General features: G+C 48.2%; 1 protein-coding gene across 2 annotated transcripts in view; it reads left to right on the top strand.

The window, feature by feature from the left end:
- Positions 1 to 20,017, top strand: part of SH3PXD2B (SH3 and PX domains 2B) — a 124,152-nt gene that overhangs the window by 83,216 nt on the left and 20,919 nt on the right. The window contains exons 6-10 of one of the 2 annotated variants that reach the window (XM_033180305.1): positions 566 to 591; positions 11,048 to 11,182; positions 15,033 to 15,137; positions 17,476 to 17,559; positions 19,885 to 20,002. In XM_033180305.1, coding sequence (XP_033036196.1) covers positions 566 to 591; positions 11,048 to 11,182; positions 15,033 to 15,137; positions 17,476 to 17,559; positions 19,885 to 20,002 — 468 coding nt within the window. The remainder of the gene's footprint in view (positions 1 to 565; positions 592 to 11,047; positions 11,183 to 15,032; positions 15,138 to 17,475; positions 17,560 to 19,884; positions 20,003 to 20,017) is intronic. The other variant, XM_033180306.1, reaches the window with a different exon arrangement.

Raw genomic sequence — 20,017 nt, 5'->3', positions numbered from 1 at the left:
GACATGGTCGACGAATGTAAGGGAGTCCCTATTCATTATTTCCTGTGAATTCTAGCCCCATAGTAGTGTCTCCCCTGTCACCACTAGGAAGGTGCACTGTGTTCACTGCTATCCAAACTTCTGCCCAGTTTTATGTGTTCCTTGTACACTTACTGCCAAGCACTTTCTGCCCCATGTTTATGGCTTAGGGGACCCCAAGAAATGGGGCAGGGACCTCTGCTGTGCCTGACGAGGTAGGCATCAGGCTCAGTGCAGTGTGAGGACCTAACTCCTATTTTCAAACTGTGCAACCCCCTTCAGCTCCTCCCCAGGGCTTCCAGTCTACAAATAAATGGCGACGCTGGTCCCCAGGGCACCGGAGCACTTATCAGGCAAAGGGGGAAAATTAAGAGAAATTCTTTCTCTTTGAAGAAGTCAGAGTCCCTCTAGTTGGCCTGGATTTTATTCATTCACTGATGATGTTGTAGGGGATGGAGAATCGCAGTTTCCTAGCAGAATAACTCATGTCAATACATGACAAGTACTGACTCATTACTCTTTCCCACCCCCTTTCTTTCCTGTACAGGGAGCACATTGGGAAAAAGAAATCTGGTAAGAATATTTTCTGTTTTCTTCTCTTTTCTTCAGTTTTCAGCAAACCCCAGCTGAGCACCTACTGTGTGCCAGGCCCTGGGTTCCATGCTGAGGATACAGTGATGTAGGGTGGTTGAATTGGTAGATGGATGGATGGATGGATGGATGGATGCTTGATTGATTGGTTGATACCCCATCCCATTTCCCAGAAATAGTATTTGAGGTTGTTTCATCCAATATACCAAAAAACTGCCAAGTGGTTGAGACTTGGAGTCTTCCCCAGAGAATGCCTTCATGGAGAAGGGGAGGCAGACTTCTTCCTAGCCATGCTATCGGGAGTTAAATGCCTTTGTTCCACTTCATACAGAGCAACGTGGTAGCTGAGAGCTAAGAACATTCTTCTCAGGTGTGATAAGGGATCGGAAAGGAGGGACCCTGGGTCTTTATGAAGCATCAGGAGCTTTCCATAGAGTGAAGGGCATCCCAGGCTGAGGGGATGGCCAGGCACAGGCTGGGAGGCAGGAATATGCAGTAGGTTTGGGCCGTATCCATTTGACATCCTCAGCACCAGGCCCCAGCCCTTTGTGGGCAATGACAGGCAGTGTCAAGCTATTCCCATCCCTATTGCCATTGTCCCCGAAGTACATTATATCCCCTCCTAATAATCTGTCCATTTCCTGGATGACACAACTCTTCTCTCAGAAGCAATTATGGAGAAAGAGAAGGTGGGAAGTAGGGTATGCACAGAGGAATGATTGAGCGCTCCCCTGGGGTTTATACGTTTATGTAAACAGTGGCCCAACTTTTTCTTCCTGCCACCCGAGATCATCCTCCACATCTGCCAAGGCCCGGCCCAGACCTCACCCGGAGCCAGTGTGGGCTTCAGAACTTCCAGAATCCAGGGCTCTTTAATTTCCTAGGATGGCAGGAGGTTTGAAGGGGTTGATGAGGATCAGGGGTGCAAGCAGAGATCCTAGAAGTGAAAAAGGATGCCCCCGCTCATGGGCCTCAGTTTCCTCATCTGTAAAATGGGGTTGATCATAGCAATCTGCCTTGTGGGATTATTATAGGATTTATAATCATATTTGTGAGGCACCTAGAACAGTGCCTGGCACATTGTCAGTAATGTATGTTTGATGCTGTTTTTATTACTACTACTACTGTTACTTAGAGTTCATGGGTGTCCCTGACCAGCAGTAGTGTATTAGTTCATTCTCACACTGCTGTAAAGAAATACCTGTGACTGGATGATTTGTAAAGAAAAGAGGTTTAATTGGCTCATGGTTCTGCAGGCTTTACAGGAAGTACAGTGGCTTCTGCTCAGCTTCTGGGGAGGCCTCCGGGAGCTTTCCATCATGGTGGAAGGCAAAGGCGGAGCAAGCAGTTCTTACATGGCAGGAGCAGGACCGAGAGAGAGGGGCGGTGCTACACACTTTTAAACAACCAGATCTCCTGAGAACTCCATCTCAAGACAGCACCAAAGGGATGGTGCTGAACCATTTATGAAGGACCCACCCCCATGATCCAATCACCTCCCACCAACCCCCACTTCCAACATTGGGGATTACAATTTGACATGAGATTTGGGTGGGGACACAGATCCAAACCATATCAAGTAGAAATTCCAAATTCACAAGCTCCAGTACCTTTGCTGCCCCTGGGTACAGCCCTGTGGTCAACTTTACAGGCCCCGCAGTCATTCTCTCTGCCTCAAGGAATGGCGTCGGGAATTAACTTCAGCCTTTTCCCAACCAGTTCATTTATAGCTCCTCTTTCTAGTTTAATAGGTACTGGCCAGAGCCGTGGCATCCTGCTAAAGCTGCAAATAGTTCCAGAGCCCCAGGGATAATTATATGTTTCTTAGAAAAGAGCAGAGAGAAGAGGAGCTGCCACTCTTGGGCTGGCAGAGTTTCTGGTTTCGAGTGTGCAGAGACTTTCCCTAGAAGGAATGAGTGTGGGAGGGTAGAGAAGAGAGGAAAGAGACAGCTCTGGTTTGTGACAAACACAAATGTCCATTCGGAATGGGCTTGATGAGGGGATTTGTCTGGAAAAGGGAGAAAAAGCTCTAATTTGTGGTGACTGCTGTTACATCATTCACCTGAAATGATGGGGATGGATTTATTTATAGTTCAACTGGTTGGAAAATAGCATCTTTCTTCATTCAAACTAAGAACCCAAGCTGGGATTAGCCTTATATCTTATGTGACCTTTGAACACTTCCTTTATTTTAGAATCAGCCTTTTGGATTGAATTTTAAAGGGATCTAACATTGACAGACTAACTCCTGAGATTTCTCCACCAAAACTCTGCGTTGGAGAAGGCTTATCTGCCTCTGGCATTTCCCAGTCATGACTGGCTGGCTGGCTCCTATAGACTTTGGCTAATGTGGTCTCAAATTCTGCTCATCCTGCAGAAAATGAATCTTCTCACTAAAAGTCAAGAGATCATCTGATTATTTGAGGAGCATATTTCTTCCTGATTTTTTTAACTTAAAAGCATTCTTTGTTTACTGACTCTTTCAGCAAGATCGACAGTATAGTGAATTTTTGGAAGGAAAATCCCACTTTGCCCTTCATATTAAAAATTCAAGACATGTCATCATGAAAAAAAATATATGCCCAAACAGAAAACTTCTGTGGTAGATTAGGCACTGTACATCTTGAGAATATTTTATAACACTTAAAAATCACCCTTCCAATGTCAGACTTTCCTCTTTCTCATCCCCTCTTCTCTCATATTTCCTGCTGGGCCACAAAAGTGATAATCCTTGCTTAGGAATCCTTTGATTTCACACTTGGCAACTCCTGGAATTTAGCTTTAGTTGCCTGCCTCAACATTTAGACATTGCAATTATTATGGCATTATAAAGCTTGGCTGCAATATCACCCTCCACCAGTAGGTGTCTTCACTTAACAACTAAACGGCCTGAAGCCTAATTTGAGACTCCTGGTAGATCAAATGAATGAACTTTTTTTCATCAGTTTCAGTAAGTTGAGTGCTGTGAATGAAATAAAGCAACTTACTCTGAAAGAATTGGTGCTGAAAAAGCAACTCCATGCATTCTCTGAACCACTTCATGGCAGAGAACTACAGTCTAAGTTACTGCCATGGAAAAACGTCAAGGAGATTGTAGTCTTGGACCTGGCCCCAGAGCAAGTCTTGGAGGAAGTGCCAGCCCTGAGCCCTGTGCCAGTCCTTGGTGTGCTCCAGCCAACCCAGAGTCCCAGCCCAGAGCTCTCTGCCCTCCTCATTTCCTGGCTCTCTGTCTTGCTTATAGCAAATCTCATGATTCCTTGGTTCTGTCATTCTGTCACTGCTCATAGTTTTGCCAAATCCCATTGGCAGACTGGTTAGAAGAGCTAGTGCAGAAATGCCCAGCGCATTCATCAGAGTCCTGAAAATTGTATGTGGTGCAACTGTGCCACCATCAGGTGTTAAAACTGGGTGGCAAAAGTTGAGCTTTTTGGACAGAATAACCTGACTTAACTGCATCTTCACTTAACTGAAGCCCTTTTTCTACTTATAAGCAAGAAGGAGTCATCTTTATAAGATTATAAACTTATAAGGATGTCTGGAGCCTTGCATAGAGGAGGAAGGATTTCTAGAAGTCTTCATTTATCCTTTGTTCATTCACCCCACAAATGTCTATTGTACACCTGTGCTGGATGCTGAATGAACAAGGCAGGTGCAGTTATTCATTCAATATTTATTTAATGTATAATTAATTTATAATTTATTTAAGCACCTACTAGGTGCTTAATAAATATTAAATGAGTAACTTTATCTGTACCTGGTAGTGCTCTAGGTCCCAAGGTGGAAACCATTCTCACGGTCAGGTAGAAAAGACACCTGTATAAACAAAATGAAATGTGAAGGAAGGCATTTGAATGCTCCCTGAGGTAGGAAGTCATTAAAGCTGAGGGGGGCGGGCTTTGGGTTTTTTTGTTTGTTTGTTTTTTGAGATGAAGGCTTACTCTGTTGCCCAAGCTGGAGTGCAGTGGCGCGATCTCAGCTCCCTGCAACCTCCACCTCCCAGATTCAAGCAATTCTCCTGCCTTAGCTTCCTGAGTACCTGGGATTACAGGCACACACCACCATGCCCGGCTAATTTTTGCATTTTTAGTAGAGATGGAATTTCACTATGTTGGCCAGGCTGGTCTCAAACTCCTGACCTCCTGATCCACCTGCCTTGGCCTCCCAGAGTGCTGGGATTACAGGCACCTGGCAGAGCTGAGTTTTAAACTGTTCCTTCCTTCATTCAGACACTTATTGAGCCCTAGTAAGAAGCCATCCATGTTCTAGGCCAGGGATTGACAAACTGTCTCCAAAGGGTCAGATAGTGAATATGTTAGCCTCTATAGGCCACATACAGTCTCTGTCACCACTACTGCCAATAATAACAATAATTCTTTCTCATTTTCTCCTTCCTCTTCTCCTTCTTCTTTACAGCTCTTAAAAAATATAAAAACATTCAGCCAGGCGGCTTACACCTGTAATCCCAGCAGTTTGGGAGGCCGAGGCGGGCAGGTCACCTGAGGTCAGGAGTTCGAGACCAGCCTGGCCAACATGGCAAAACCCTGTCTCTACTAAAAATATAAAAATTAGCCGTGCCTGGTGGTGCATGCCTGTAATCCCAGCTACTCAGGAGGCTGAGGCAGAATTGCCTGAACCCAGGAGGCGGAGGTTGCAGTGAACCGAGATTGCGCCATTATACTCCAGCCTGGGTGACAAGAGCAAAACTCCACCTCAAAAAAATATATATATAAATATATAATATTTTTAATATATATAAAATATATTATATATTTACATAATATATATAAAATATTTTATATGTATATAATCTATATATGTAAGCATTCTTAGCTCCCCTTGCACCAAAACACATCACAGGCCTCCAAGCCTTTAGGCAGTGTGAACATAGCAGTGAACAAGAGACTGTCCCTGCCGTTGTAGCACTTCTAGAATAGAAAAGTAAACAAGGAGACGAGTAAATATACAGAACTTAATGACAGTTTTTGAAAGCACTATGGAAGAAATAAAACTGAATGAGGCAGTGCAAGGCAGGCAGGGAAGGTCTCATTGATAAGATGCCACTTGAGCAGGAACCTGAAGGAAAGGAGAGCAAAGGCTATGCAGGTATCTGGAGAAGACTGTCCCTAGCAGAGGGAACAGCAAATGCAAAAATCTCTGTAGTAGAAACAGGCTTTGCATGAGAAGGACTGACAAGGACGCTACTGGTCAGAGACTAGCGACCAAAGATGCGAGTGAATTAGGTTTGACTGCAAGCAGCAGAAAATCGAAAATAATTGTGACTTAAACAATTGAACTTTTTTCTTCTTAGTTCACATCCCAGAGATAGTCCAGGAGTGATAGAGTGTTCAATGGTAGCAGAGACCCAGGCCCCCATCTTGCTGCTCTGCCATACAACACCAGCATTCCCAAGGCTGCTTATGACCCAAGATGGCTGCTGCAGCACCAGCCATCACATTGACATTTCAGTCAGCAGTAATGAGGAAAAGGTGACACAGAATCAGTTACCTCCTGTAAGGATTCTTACCAAGCACGTGCACACAATTCCACACTTATATCCCATTGTCTGGGGCTTAGTTACATGACCACTCCCAACTATAAAGGAGTCTTATTCCAAGTGGCCCTGTGCCCTGCCAAAACTCAGGAATTCTATTACTATAGAAGAAATAGAGAATGGGGAGTAAGTAACCATCTGTGCCACATTGGGGAGAGTGAAGGAGATGAGGTCTAATAAAGTATCAAAAGGCTGGGCGCAGTGGCTTACAGTTGTAATCCCAGCACCTTGGGAGGCTGAGGCAGGTGGATTGGTTGAGCCCAGGAGTTCAAGACCAGTCTGGACAACATGGCGAAACCCCAACTCTATTTGGAAAAAAAAAAAAAACTGATAAGAGGCGGATTAGACAGGGCCCTGTAGGCCACTGAGGGTTTTCACAAGTGAGGTGAGGACCATCACAGGACTTGACCTTTGAGAAACATGTTCTGACACATCTTTTAAAAGTATCACCCTAGCTGCTATATTGAAAACAGATGGCAGCCAGGCGCGGTGACTCAGGCCTATAATTCCAGCACTTTGGGAGGCCGAGGCAGGCCGATCACTTGAGGTCAAGAGTTCAAGACCAGCCTGGCCAACATGGGGGAGACCCTATCTCTACTAAAAATACGAAAATTAGCTGTGTGTGGTGGTGCATGCCTGTAGTCCCAGTTACTCGGGAGGCGAGAGAATCGCCTGAGCCCTAGGGGCAGAGGTTGCAGTGAGCTGAGATCGTGCCACTGCACTCCAGCCTGGGCGATAGAGCAAGGTTCTATCTCAAAAAAATAAAGTAAAATAAAATAAATGGCCAGGCGCGGTGGCTCACACCTGTAATCCCAGCACTTTGGGAGGCCACAGCGGGCAGATCACCAGGTCAGGAGATCAAGACCATCCTTGCCAACACCGTGAAACCCCGTCTCTACTGAAATACAAAAAATTAGCCAAGTGTGGTGGCGGGCGCCTGTAGTCCCAGCTACTCAGGGGGGGTGAGGCAGGAGAATCGATTGCACCCAGGAGGCAGAGGTTGCAGTGAGCCGAGATTGCACCACTGCACTCCAGCCTAGCGACAGAGCAAGACTTCGTCTCAAAAAAAAAAAAAAAAAAAGCAAACAAATAAATTGCAGGATCAAGGCTGGTGCCAGGGACCAGTTATGAGGCTAAGAATAGGTGGTTCCCATTGAAATAAGGAGGAGAGGTTGAGATATCCCAGGCAGATAAAATAGCCTCTGCAAAGGCACCTTTGTGCTTTGCAGGTGCACCAGGGATGAAGTGGCCAAAAGACAAGACCAGAAGGCAAGCCGAGCCCATGGCAGGTGCTGAGCGGGGAGTGGCATGACCAGAGTAGCATTTTTGAGCAAGCGTTCTGGCTGCTGTATGGAGGGCAGACTGGAGGGGCAGGACAGAGACCAGTTACAGCATCTGCCTCCCCTCCCCTGGCCCCAGCGAAGCCCCTTTCAGACCCTGGTGCAGAGGGTGTGGCTCCATGAGGACATGGTGAAGCCGGCTGATGGAGCGCTGCAGAGAAAATTGCCTGCGTGAAACCTGTGGCTCTGTGAGGAAATCCTCACAGCCACTCCCTGACCCCACACCAGCCGGTGACTGCCTGCCTGGAAGACGTGGGCATGTCTCTGAGCATTAAGCGGGGCAGCAGGTGCAGGCACCAACCTGGCTGTGAAGTGGGGGCTTTTTCTCTTTTCTTTCCAGTTCTTTCTCTCAAGCTGAGGGACAGGGTAGCACACTTACCTGGTCTAGCTCACCTGAGGGCCCAGATAGAAGGGAAACTGCACTCCTGGGGTTTTGAGCCCTCGGGCAGGCTGTATCCTGGGGTAGATGCTGGATTGGATTCACAGAGAAGAGTGAGTCTAGTGACCAGGACAGGTAGTCAAGAGCCTTCAAAAGCCAGCATCCTACATTCATGGATTCACTGGACAGCACCTTTAAGGAGCTAGTAAGTGCCAGGTGGTTCAGAGGCAGTCAAGGCCACTGCCCTCAAGAAGCTCATTGTGAATGGGGCCAGCAGGAAGGGGGCGTGAAGCAGCCCACTCTCAGGCCACTGCTCACGTGGCTGGGCTGGCTTGGAGGAACTGTCTTCTTGAGTCTAGAAAAGTCGGCCCTGCCACCTGGCCTCGGGAAAAGTGGAGGATGAGAAGAGGGCTGGAAATAGCAGACAAGCCTTGAGACATGCAGAGATGTCAGACTGAGCCTGACCAGGCCCTCAGAGGAGGACAGCCCGCAGGCCTCAGACCACCCTCCTTCCTCCGTCATCTTTTCTTTTCTCACTGCTGTGCCCCAACACACAGGAGAGCCTGGAGCCAAGTGGACAGAGTCCAGCATTGTCCATAGCCAGCTGTGTGATGTAGAGAAAGTCACTTAACATCTCTGAGCCTCTGTGTTCCTGCCCACAGAATGGGGGTGGCAGTACCCAGCTTGCAGGGCAGCTATGTTGAGATGGTTTCTGTGCTGTCTATAGGCTGTGATAGGCCCTCATTGAGGCTGCTTCCTGCCTGATCTTCTGAACCATCAGACTGCATCTTCTGTTTCTTTCCTGCTCTCTCTTCCTCTGTTCTCATGCTTTCTCCATGCAGAGTGCAAGCGGCAGGATTGTCCCCAGCCCAAAGGCCCTCCCATTTCCCTGTTACCCTCAGGCAGGGAGGATGAGTGGCCAGAGCATGGGCACAGAGCCAAGAAGCAGTACCCTTCACCCAGCTACGGTGCCCTGTTCTGCTTTTTGACATCAAAAATCCAGACCGCATGGTTCTAACAAGGAGCTTCTGTGCTCCTTCTGGTTGCAGAGGCTGGAGTGCAGTGGTATGCTGGTGGACACTTAACTACCAGCTCTCCAGTAGAGAAGCCCTGCTTTGTTGCATTTGCCAATTTCTGTGGTGTAAATACTCCCACCATGGCAAATTTCAAGCCAACAAGACACCACCCAACAGAGTGGGGAGAGATGCACAAAGTCATCTCTGTGTGCTGGTTCTCCCACACTGCTCCACGATTGGGTGGTTTTTGTTTTGTTTTGGTTTGGTTTGGTTTTTGTTTTTTTTGGGGGGAGTTGGGGAGGGACGGAGTTTTGTTCTATTACCCAAGCTGGAGTGCAGTAGTGCAATCTCAAGTCACTGCAACCTCTGCCTCCCAGGTTCAAGCGATCCTTGTGCCTCAGCCTCCTGTGTAGCTGGGACTACAGGTGTGCGCTAGCACGCCCAGCTTATTTTTGTATTTTTAGTAGAGACGAGGTTTCGCTCTGTTGGCCAGGCTGCTGTTAAACTCCTGACCTCAGGTGATCCACCCTCCTCAGCTTCCTAAAGCACTGGGATTACAGACGTGAGCCACCACGCCTGGCCAATTGGGTGCATTTTGACACAAAATGTGGGGTTTCCTGGATATTTTAATGATTTATGGGAACAATAGGAAAGACTATTTTGAATCAGGACTTTTAGAATACCAGGGCCCTCCTGTGACCACAAATGTCTGGGTGCCCTTCCCGCATATTTAGCCTGCTGCTCTAAAAGTCACCCAGCTGCCTGCTTCTCTCTGGAGTCTCTGAACTCAGATGTCCTTGCTATTTAAATCACCTGTATTCTGCATTATCTTTTCATTTACTTGTCAGATATGTCTTAGTGCTTAACCAGGGCTGCACGACTCCCAGGAAGCTGTCCACCCTGAATCCCATGGCATGGCCTCCCTGAAGCACCCCTCTACTTCATTCCCTCCTGCTGCCCCTACCCTGGTTCAAGCCACCGTCACCTCTTCCTTGACAACTTCATGTCCTCCAGCTACTCTCCTGCTTGCTTTCTTGCCAGCCTCTGATCCATTCTCCACATGGCAGTCAGAATTATCTTTTTAAAGATGTGACTCTTGTCATTGCTTTCTTAAAGCCCTTAAATGACTTTCTGCTTCAAGGTTAAAAGCAACCCAACTTCTTTACTTGGCCCCAAAGGCCCTGCCTGATCTGACCCGCGCTTTCCTCGGAGACCTCACTCCAAACCACTCTTTCCATGCACTTCCTCACCTAGCCTCCTTCCAGTCCCGTAGACCCCAAGTCCTTTCCCATCTCAGAGTGTGCCTACACTGCTCTTCCCCGATTCTCCTCATGACCCCTCCTCCTCTCTCAGGTCCATGTGTTATGTCACCTCCTTAAGGAGGTCTTGCCAACTACCCCATTTAATATAGCATTGTCTTTCCCCTTCATTTTCTGTCCCAGCATCCTGGTTATTTCCAGCAATTTATCATAAACTAATGCGTATATAATGCTATATCTTATTAATTACATATACTTACGTACTTGTCTGTCTCTGTGACTAGATTGAGTTACTTGAGGCTGGGAGTCATAGCTGTTTTATTCACCGTTGTACTCTTTAGAGTGTCTGGAACATCACTGGTGATTTCATAGATTAATAGGCAAGTGATTTTGGATGGATGATGAGATGGTTGATGGATGATGGTGTTTAATTGGATAGATCATGAGTGGATAGATGATTGAATGGATGGCAGATAGATGAATGTTTGGTTGGATGGATGATGGATGGATGGATAATGGAGGACAGATGGATGGATGGATGGATGGACAGACGGACAGACATATGGATGGACAAGTGGATGGATGGACAGATGGATGGAGGAATGGCTAAGTATGAATGAATGAGCTTTCCTACTAGGCTGTGAACATCTTCAGGGCAGGTACCATATCTTAATCGACTGAAACCCCAGTGCCTGCACAGAATAGCACTTGGTCAATTTGGTGGTTGAGTAAGCACATGAGTAGAAGAATGAATAGATGAAGTCACCCTTGAGACGAGTCCTGTAACTGCTTCTTTTTTATTTGGAATGTCCTGTTAACCCGCCCTACTGTTCTGGCTCCTGCTCTTTCAAGCATGGTGGTGGCCAGATGTCATGTCTGTTTCCTATCCACAGGGGGTGACCAAACCTCAGTGGACCCCATGGTCCTGGAGCAGTATGTGGTGGTGGCCAACTACCAGAAGCAGGAGAGTTCGGAGATCAGCCTCAGCGTGGGGCAGGTGGTGGACATCATCGAGAAGAATGAGTCAGGTGGGGACCTAGACCATCTCCCTCTCCCACTACCCTGTCACCAGGCCCCTAGGACAGGAAACATTTGGAAATTCAGAAACTGAAATGGCCAGTCCATACTGGCCAGTTCCCATAGATCCAGCCTAGGGTCTCCTAGAAAAAGGCCCATGTTTAATCACTGTGCTCGAATATCCCACCTGGTCACCACTCACCATTATCCTGTTGGTTCAGATGGTACCGATTTGTTCTGACGTTCACATTTTATAAACATTCCTTCTGGTTCTAAAGTACTTGCAGACACAGTCCAGCATTCACTGGAAATGTGCTCTGTTGGTTTGCCTTTGCTTACCCGTGGGAGTCTTCAAGAAGGCTCCATCGCTCTGGGCTCTAATGGGACGGACACATTCCCTGTCTCCTTAGCCTACCTGCCCATCACAGGGACCACTGGTCATGGACGCTGGCTGGGTCTGGGACAGGATGTGGTATGATTGAGCCACTTAACCTGGATTTCCATCGGAATTCCACATTTCACAGTGGTTCAGGTGGCTTCATTCTCTGACTGTTAGTTTTCTTATCTACAGAATAAAAACTTCTGCTGTGAAGAGTGATTGTAAAGATTAAGTGAGATGATATACAAAGAGTGCTTAAACTTGTGCTTAGCACACAGTAGATGCTCCAAAAAATGTGGGTTTCCTTCCCCTTTGCCTTCCTTAGCTACAAAGCAGCCATCGCACCCCATTGAAGGCGAAGAGCAGGAAATAAGCAGATCCTCCCTGGGAAAATGCAGTGGAAACCACTGGGTTTGTTGTGGCTAACGTGACGTTAGCTAATCATATCATTAGTGGATCAGTCTCTGTGACAGCCCAATGGCTAATTGAGGTCCAAAGAACGAGAAGGACGATGTTTCCAACATCATCTGGATGGTGGTGGCATTAGTCATGAGACCAGCGCCAGCCAGGCAAACTTCCTTCGTTACTCAACATAGGAGTTGCCATCCCTGCTTCACAGCTAATACAACCATGATTCCAAGTGACTCAGTCACTCACCCCACATCGCACAACAGGCTGCAGAACCGGAATTCCAAACCAACTCCAGCAGCCCCCAAGGCCATGTGACTTTCCAATTCCTGAGAATGAGTGTATGCAGCTTGTGTGCTGTGGCTAGGACACACCGTGGGGGATGTAAAGGCAGGAGTACCCACTGCCCTGGGCCCCCAGCTTGCAGGAAGTCAGGAAGCTTGGGTGACTGGGAAGAAGAGTAGGGGCCAGGAAGAGTGTTGGTATGTGCAGAGGGCAGCAAAAAGAAGGGAAGAGGGTGAGTGGGTACCTCTTCAAGTAGCCAACACACTGATGACATTTATTTTCAATTATGTTGTACTTATTCAAGTAATACATGGATACATTATTCTTAGAAGATTAATGATAAAACTAAAATCTATTTTTTCTGCCGGCTTCAACCCTAACCCCCTTTCTGAACCCCAGATAACCCTTCTATCCATTAGGTATGAATCTTTCTTGAAAATGTTATATACACTTGTGTGTATGTGTACGTGTGCATACATGTGAATATATACACTCACACATACTCATTCATACATATATACTTGTACATATACACAAACACATCATATTTTGTATGTACATATATGTATTTTTGTGGGTTTTTTAAAAACCCACTGGTGTCATTGTATACATTTTGATCTGCAACTTTTTTTAGTTGCAGTCTAGCTCCTCTGATACTTTTTCACATCTGCGTAGTATTCAATGCCCGAGTGAGCCGTGTTCATATATTCGTATTTGTACTCCAGTGTGAACACGTCTGTGTGCATGTCAGTGTTTCTTTAGGTTAGATTCCAAGAAGAGAAACAGCTGGACCCTAAGATACACCTATTTCATTTTATTTATTTAGATTTTTTGGAGATGGAGACTCGCCATGTTGCCCCAGCTGGAGTGCAGTGGTGCGATCTCAGCTCCCTGCAACCTCTACCTCCCGGGTTCAAGTGATTCTCCTGTCTCAGCCTCCTGAGTAGCTGGGACTACAGGCACATGCCACCATGCCTGGCCAAGTTTTGTATTTTTAGTAGAGACAGGGTTTCACCATACTGGTCAGACTGGTCTCAAACTCCTGGCCTCAGGTGATCCACCCACCTCGGCCTCCCAAACTGCTGGGATTACAGGCGTGAGCCACTGTACCTAGCCAAGACACACATACTTTAAATTTTAAGATACCACCAACTTATCTGCTTCCAAAACAGTGGCTGTTTTGATTTATCCTCCCTCCAGCAGTTTGTGAGGCATTAGTGAAAATGGTTAAGAGCCCAGAGACAACCTGGGTTTGAATCCTGGCTCTGCCACTTTCTATCTTTGTGACTCTGAGAGAGTCACTAAGCCTCAGCTTCCCCATCTGTAAAATGGGGGCAATAATAATACACACCTCATAAGGCTGTGGTGAAGATCTAGCAAGCTAGGAGTGGACATGCAGCACTCAGGACAGTATCTGACACATTGTTGTCATTGCTGTCGTTGTGTTACGACAGTTTCCTTATCTTCATACAAATATTTACAAATATGAATCTTTAGAAAATCGTAGAACCACCGTGCGTGAGCCACCGCGCCCGGCCAACGGCACGTATTTGTTATCTGATAGTCTGTGGGTCAGAAGTTCAGCATGGTCTCACTGACCTAAAATCAAGGGATCGACAGGGCCCCATTGCTTTCTTCAGGTTCCGAATAGGATCTGTTTCCTTGCCTTTTCCAGATCCTGGAAGCCGCCTTGGCTCACGGCCCCTTCTTCCTTCTTCAGTGCCAGCAATGTTGCACCTCTCTGTGTCTTGCCTCAACAGCCGCATCTCCCCATGACTTCTGCCTCCTTCTGGCACATTAAGGAGCCCTGGAATTACATTAGGCCCACCCAGAGAATCTGGGATCAACTCCCTATTTTTAGGTCAGCAGATTAGCAACCTTCATTCCCTAGTGCCACGTAACTTAATATGTTTACAGGTTTGAGGGATTCGGACACGGACATCTTTGCGGGACGAGGGTCATTATTGTCCCTACCACAGGCCCCATGCAGGCCCTTGTCGTTAGGCAATGTCTGAGCCTGGGTCAGAGGCCTCTGAAGCAGATGCTAAATCTGCGTCTCAGATAAGGGCAATGCCTTTAGCATCAAACAGCCCTGTGCACGCATCGCCGCTCTACCACAAGCCACGTGAACTTGGACAAATCGGTTTGCCTCTTTGAGCCTCAATTTCCTCATGTGTGCAATTGGGATAATGTGAAGATTGTATTTAATGCAAGTGAAATGATGGGTGCATCACACATCTTAGTGAAGGTGAACGTTCATTTTTTTTTTTTTTTTTTTGAGATGGGGGTCTCACTCTGTTGCCCGGGCTGGAGTGCAGTGGCACAATCATAGCTCACTGCAACCTTGACCTCCTGGGCTCAGGTGATCCTCCCAACTCAGCCTCCCGAGTAGCTGGGATTACAAGCATGCACCACCATGCCTGGCTAATTTTTTAATTTTTCATGCAGACAGGATTTTGTCATGTTGCCCCCGCTGGTCTTGAACTCCTGGGCTCAAGCAATCCACCCAAAGTGCTGGGATTACAGGCATGAGCCACTGTGCCCGGCCTCTTTATTGTTGTCATTTAAGATGACTTTACTATTCCCTGTCCCAGGCTCAGGAGCAAGTTTCTGGACTTACTTTTAGCAGTTAGCAGGTAACATTGGTAGTTGTGTTCTACCAATAAAATGGTAACTTTTGCCTTACCCTGTGCATTCACTGGTATAGTGGCTGAATAGATTGTTACATTCTGACCCCCTGGCCTCATGCTTGACGCAACTAACATCATTCTGCACTCTCGCTTCCCCAGGTTGGTGGTTCGTCAGCACTGCTGAGGAGCAAGGCTGGGTCCCCGCAACGTGCCTCGAAGGCCAGGATGGGGTGCAGGATGAGTTTTCTCTGCAGCCTGAAGAAGGTAGGGAGGAGCTCGAGCCTTTGCTCGCTGGGGAGGACCTGTGCAGTCATCACCTATACTGGGTTGCCTTTTCACCCAGTCTCTTCTTGAGGCCTCTGCCTCTGCTTCTCAGCAGCTCACTGGCTCAGGCTCCATGGCCTGTGAACCGGAAACCAGGCCATGGTATTAGTGCTGAGGGGCAAGCATGCCTGCTCTTAGGGGCCTTTGGTAGCAACCTAGGTGAGTCTTTCTGGAGCTCTAGCCCTCACCCTTTCATGGGACCCCAGGAGGACCCCAGCCTGATCCTCAAAAACAGTTCACTATTTCTCCCTAGAATGATTCTGGCGGCCAAGGTGCTGGAGCTGCTCCAGCTCATTTGCAAGACGTTTGACCCCATCTGTTTAAAAACCTCTGCTTTCTCTGTGGGTTGAAGTGGCCCTGACCAGGGGTTCCCCTCCACTCACCCACAGACACACGTCCGTTGTTGCCCAGAGAACCTTCCCCACACGTGTCCTGAATGGTGATTCCTGCCATGCCAGAAATGCTAAGTCCCAACCAACTCCCTTTCCCCCGTAGAAACATTCCTAAAAGTAGGGCAGTTAGTGAGTTCACTTCACTCATCAACAGGGGCTTAAGAATCAGACACCTGAATTTTAATCTCAGCTGTACCACTTCCTGGTTGAGTGATCTTGGGCCAGTAATTTAACCTCTCTAAGCCTCAGCCTCTCATCTAAAAATCGAAACAATGATATCTACATCATGGGATCTTTGAAAAAATGAAATGAGATCCACCTGCAAAGAACCTAGAACAGTAAGTGACCAGTAACAGTTAGTATTGTATCAGCAATACCTTACCTAGAGTTGAGTTTTTTTGGCTTTTAGTTGACTGTTACGAGAAAGCACAGAGCCACATAAAGCGTATCTTTATCAGAAAAGAGGGTGAGGAGAAGGGGGTGTTTCTATGCTCAAAGGTTAGCAAAACATTGACATATGGTTTTGCACTGAGTTGTATTACAGCCAGCGCCCCTCAGAGTAAAATATCTGTTGGTTTGCTCTGTGTTTGTGAGGCCCACCAGGCACTAGGCAGGGATAACACGGGGTTACCACCAGAATCAACTCAGATTAAGGGGTAGTGATGTGGTGCGTGGAAACTAGAACCCCTGAGATGCTGAATGATGACCACCATGACAGCATCTCTGTCAGGCACTCATTGCTGTCCTGTTTTACAGATGAGGAAACAGGCTCTGAGAGGTAGGGAGACTTGCCCAGGGTCACACAGCTAGAAGATGGGAGCGAGACCACATTTTCTTGAGTGTGTACATTTATTTTCTTCCCCGGACCACAGGTAGTACTTTTCTTTTTTTATTTATTTGTTTATGTTTTTTTTTTTTTTTTTTAAGACAGTCTTGCTCAGTTGCCCAGGCTGAAGTGCAGTAGCACAATCTCAGCTCACTGCAACCTCTGCCTCCTGGGTTCAAGCGATTCTCCTGCCTCAGCCTCTCGAGTAGCTGGGATTACAGGCGTGCACCACCATGCCCAGCTAGTTTTTTTTTTTTTTTTTTTTTTTTGAGGCGGAGTCTCGCTCTGTCGCCTGGGCTGGAGTGCAGTGGCCGGATCTCAGCTCACTGCAAGCTCCACCTCCCGGATTTACACCATTCTCCTGCCTCAGCCTCCCAAGTAGCTGGGACTACAGGCGCCCACCACCTCGCCTGGCTAGTTTTTTTTGTATTTTTAGTAGAGACGAGGTTTCACCGTGTTAGCCAGGATGGTCTCGATCTCCTGACCTCGTGATCTGCCCGTCTTGGCCTCCCAAAGTGCTGGGATTACAGGCTTGAGCCACCGCGCCCGGCCAACCCAGCTAGTTTTCGTATTTTCAGTAGAAACCGTGTTTTGCCATGTTGGCCAGGCTGATCTCAAACTCCTGACCTCAAGTGATCCACCCACCTTGGCCTCTCAAAGTGCTGGAATTACGGGATTACAGGCATGAGCGACTTCGCCTGGTCCTTTTTTTTTTTGAGATGGGGTCTCGCTCTGTCACTCAGGCTGGAATGCAGTGGCACAATCATGGCTCACTGCAACCTTGAACTCTTGGGCTCAAGTGATCCTCCCAGCTCAGCCTAGCGCCTCTTGATAATCATGCTAGGAATGGAATTATGTCTGCTAGAAGCCTCTTCACCCAAGTTCACAGTTAATATTTAGGATCTTGGTCTTCCTAAGATGCCTGGGGCTTGGAATAGACTCAGAGGTAATGCTCTCCTGGATGGGGACATGTGCTTGGTGCCACCTTTGCCTCTACACATTGTGGTGCTTTCTTCTCACCTGTGCCCTCTGCCCTTCCTCCTACATGCTGCCCATCCAGTCTCATGGAGGTATTGGTCTCTGCCCCGGCCTGTGGGCCGCCGCCGGACTCTGGGGGACTTGTATGCCATCAGCTGGCGTCAAGGTGCCTACCTCGGAGTTCTCTTCCCCGTTTGGTGTTTGGAGCCAGGTCCCTGCACCTGCATGAGCCTCCCTGCTCTGGGACTGCCCGTGCCTGTTGCATGTGAGAAACAGTGATCTCATCTGTCTTGTGTGACATGTATGTTGTTGGCATGTGGGTTTGGGAGGAGTGAGCCTTGGGTATTTCTTGGCCTTGGGGCTCTAAAGTTTCTCAGGTTAAAAAATGATGCCTGTGGGTTTCTATAAGGCTGAACCAGTGACCTGTTCCTTCATTCAGGCTCGTTTGAGTTGCAAGGGAAAGAAATCCATGTAAACCAGGTTAAGCAAAAGGGGAAGTATATTGACTTATGTCACTAAAAAGCCCAGGGTAGGGCTAGCTTCAAGCAGAGCTGGATCTGGGGGTTTGAAACTGTCATCAGGACCTGGGACTCTCTCACCACCTCTCTGCTTGTTGGCACCCTTCTCTCGTGATGACAGCAATTCCAAGTACCTTTCAGGGACATCACCAAAGAAAGAGCTTCTCCTTCAACACAAGTCCTAGGATTGTTTCCAGCTGACCCAGTAGGGTCACTTGCCATCCATAAAACCAGTCACAGTGGCCGGGAGTTGCAACGCTTTGGCCAGGCCAGGGTCCCACACTTACTCCTTCCCTCCAGGAGGTGGTGAGCTTGGCCTCACCTAAGCCATGGCGACAAAGGCTGGTAGCACCACCAGAGGAAGGGCAAATGCACGCTAGGGAGGAAGCCCCCGCAGGCCTGCAGTCTACAAGGTCTTCCACCCTCTGCCGTGTGTGCAATCACTGAGCAATCCACGGATCCCAGAGAGGAACTCAGGTGGTAGAAAATCTGTCCGTGCAACTCAGCTGAAGGGTGCGGGGCTCCAGGAATCCAGGCTCATAGGACTGACTGCCCTCATTCTGGGACCCAGGTGGCACCCTTTCCTGCCCGAACCAAACAGAACTTCTGTGCGCCTGGATTCTTCCGTCCACCCCTCCCAGCCCAGCAGCCCAGCCTGCAGCTTCCGTGAAGCAGGGGAACAGCGGACTGTGCTGAGCACAGGATATGTGCAGCTCGAGTCAGCTCAGCCCCCACCGAGCAGGTCAGCAGGCCAGATCAATCAATAAATAAACGCCCTGTGTGTTTGCCGCCTCCCTCTGTACCAGCTGGGCAGGCCGTGGACGGCATGTGGTGTTTTCCCAAAGAGATAGTGTCTGCAGCAGCATGTTAACCATGACACCAGGCCACTGTGCTGGCTCAGGCACTCACCAGGGGCAGAAAAGTAACCAAAACAGGAGAGCCCTTTCCTCTCCTTGCCGGGCTCCCTTGAGACACACATCCATTTTTCTCCACTTCAGCTGCCAGAGCAGATAACACTGGGGGTGGGAGCTGTTCTAGCTCTGTGGGACACCCAGCCAGTGAGCAACCTGCCCCGCCGAGCCCGGGCCCTCCAGGGCTACTGTGGGAGGGACACAGCTGGGAGCAGCTCTCAGGGAGGAGGGTGAGGCCGTAAGGATGGTCCCACAGTTTCAGGGGTCGGGGGACCACAGAGTGGGGTAGAAGGCATCCCAGTCACACGAATGAAAGTTGAAGCTTCAAGCATCGTTGGATTCAAAGACTTGAATATAATTAATAAAAGTGAAAATCAGCTACCAGCAAGATCATGAAAATCATGAACTGTGTCTTCCTCGGTAGTGATTTCAGCCTGAAACCCTGCGCTGCCAAAGTTCAGCTTCTCCCTGAACTCTCCACCAGCAAGAGCTGGTAAGGAGCCACAGACAGCTTAACCCCCTCTGTGTGAGCGAGGTGGCTCCCATCAGGCCTTCAGGTCTTGCTCATTTACTGCATATTGACTGATTTGCTCAACATTCCAAGCACCATGCCCAGTGCTGGAGACATAGGAATGAACAAGACAGACAAAGCCCTGCCTTCCTGGAGCTCATATTCCAGCAAAGGAAACAGACACACACTTGCAAAACACAATAAATAAGTCAAATATGTGTTGAGTTACAAGGTAATTCCTGGTATGGGTGGGGGGCAATAAACAGGGATAAGGGGGATGAGAATGCCATGGCTGGAAATACTGTAGAAGCAGGCGAGGCGTGAGACTGAGTGTGTGGCGCTGAGGAGTTTCAGAGGTACGAGACCTGCCCTTTGTCCTGTGTTCTGTTGCTGCTTGCACAGGGCTGTCCAGGGCTAGGTCAGGGCCAGGGCGGTGCCCAGAAATCTCTGAAGGAAATCTTCCCTCCGATGGGCAAGGGCATCCCAGGGATCACAGCATCCCAGGTCTCTTGGTGTCCTCTTCTGACCCCAGCTTCCTTTTGTCCCCACAGAGGAGAAGTACACGGTCATCTACCCGTACACAGCTCGGGACCAGGATGAAATGAACCTGGAGAGAGGGGCTGTGGTGGAGGTCATCCAGAAAAACCTGGAAGGCTGGTGGAAGATCAGGTACCAGCTGCTGCC

The sequence above is a fragment of the Trachypithecus francoisi genome, unplaced genomic scaffold (assembly GCF_009764315.1).
Source record: "Trachypithecus francoisi isolate TF-2019V2 unplaced genomic scaffold, Tfra_2.0 Lachesis_group2, whole genome shotgun sequence".
Classification (NCBI taxonomy): Eukaryota; Metazoa; Chordata; class Mammalia; order Primates; family Cercopithecidae; genus Trachypithecus; species Trachypithecus francoisi.
The sequence above is the reverse complement of the archived record's forward strand: the minus strand, read 5'-3'. Positions and strand labels throughout refer to the sequence as shown.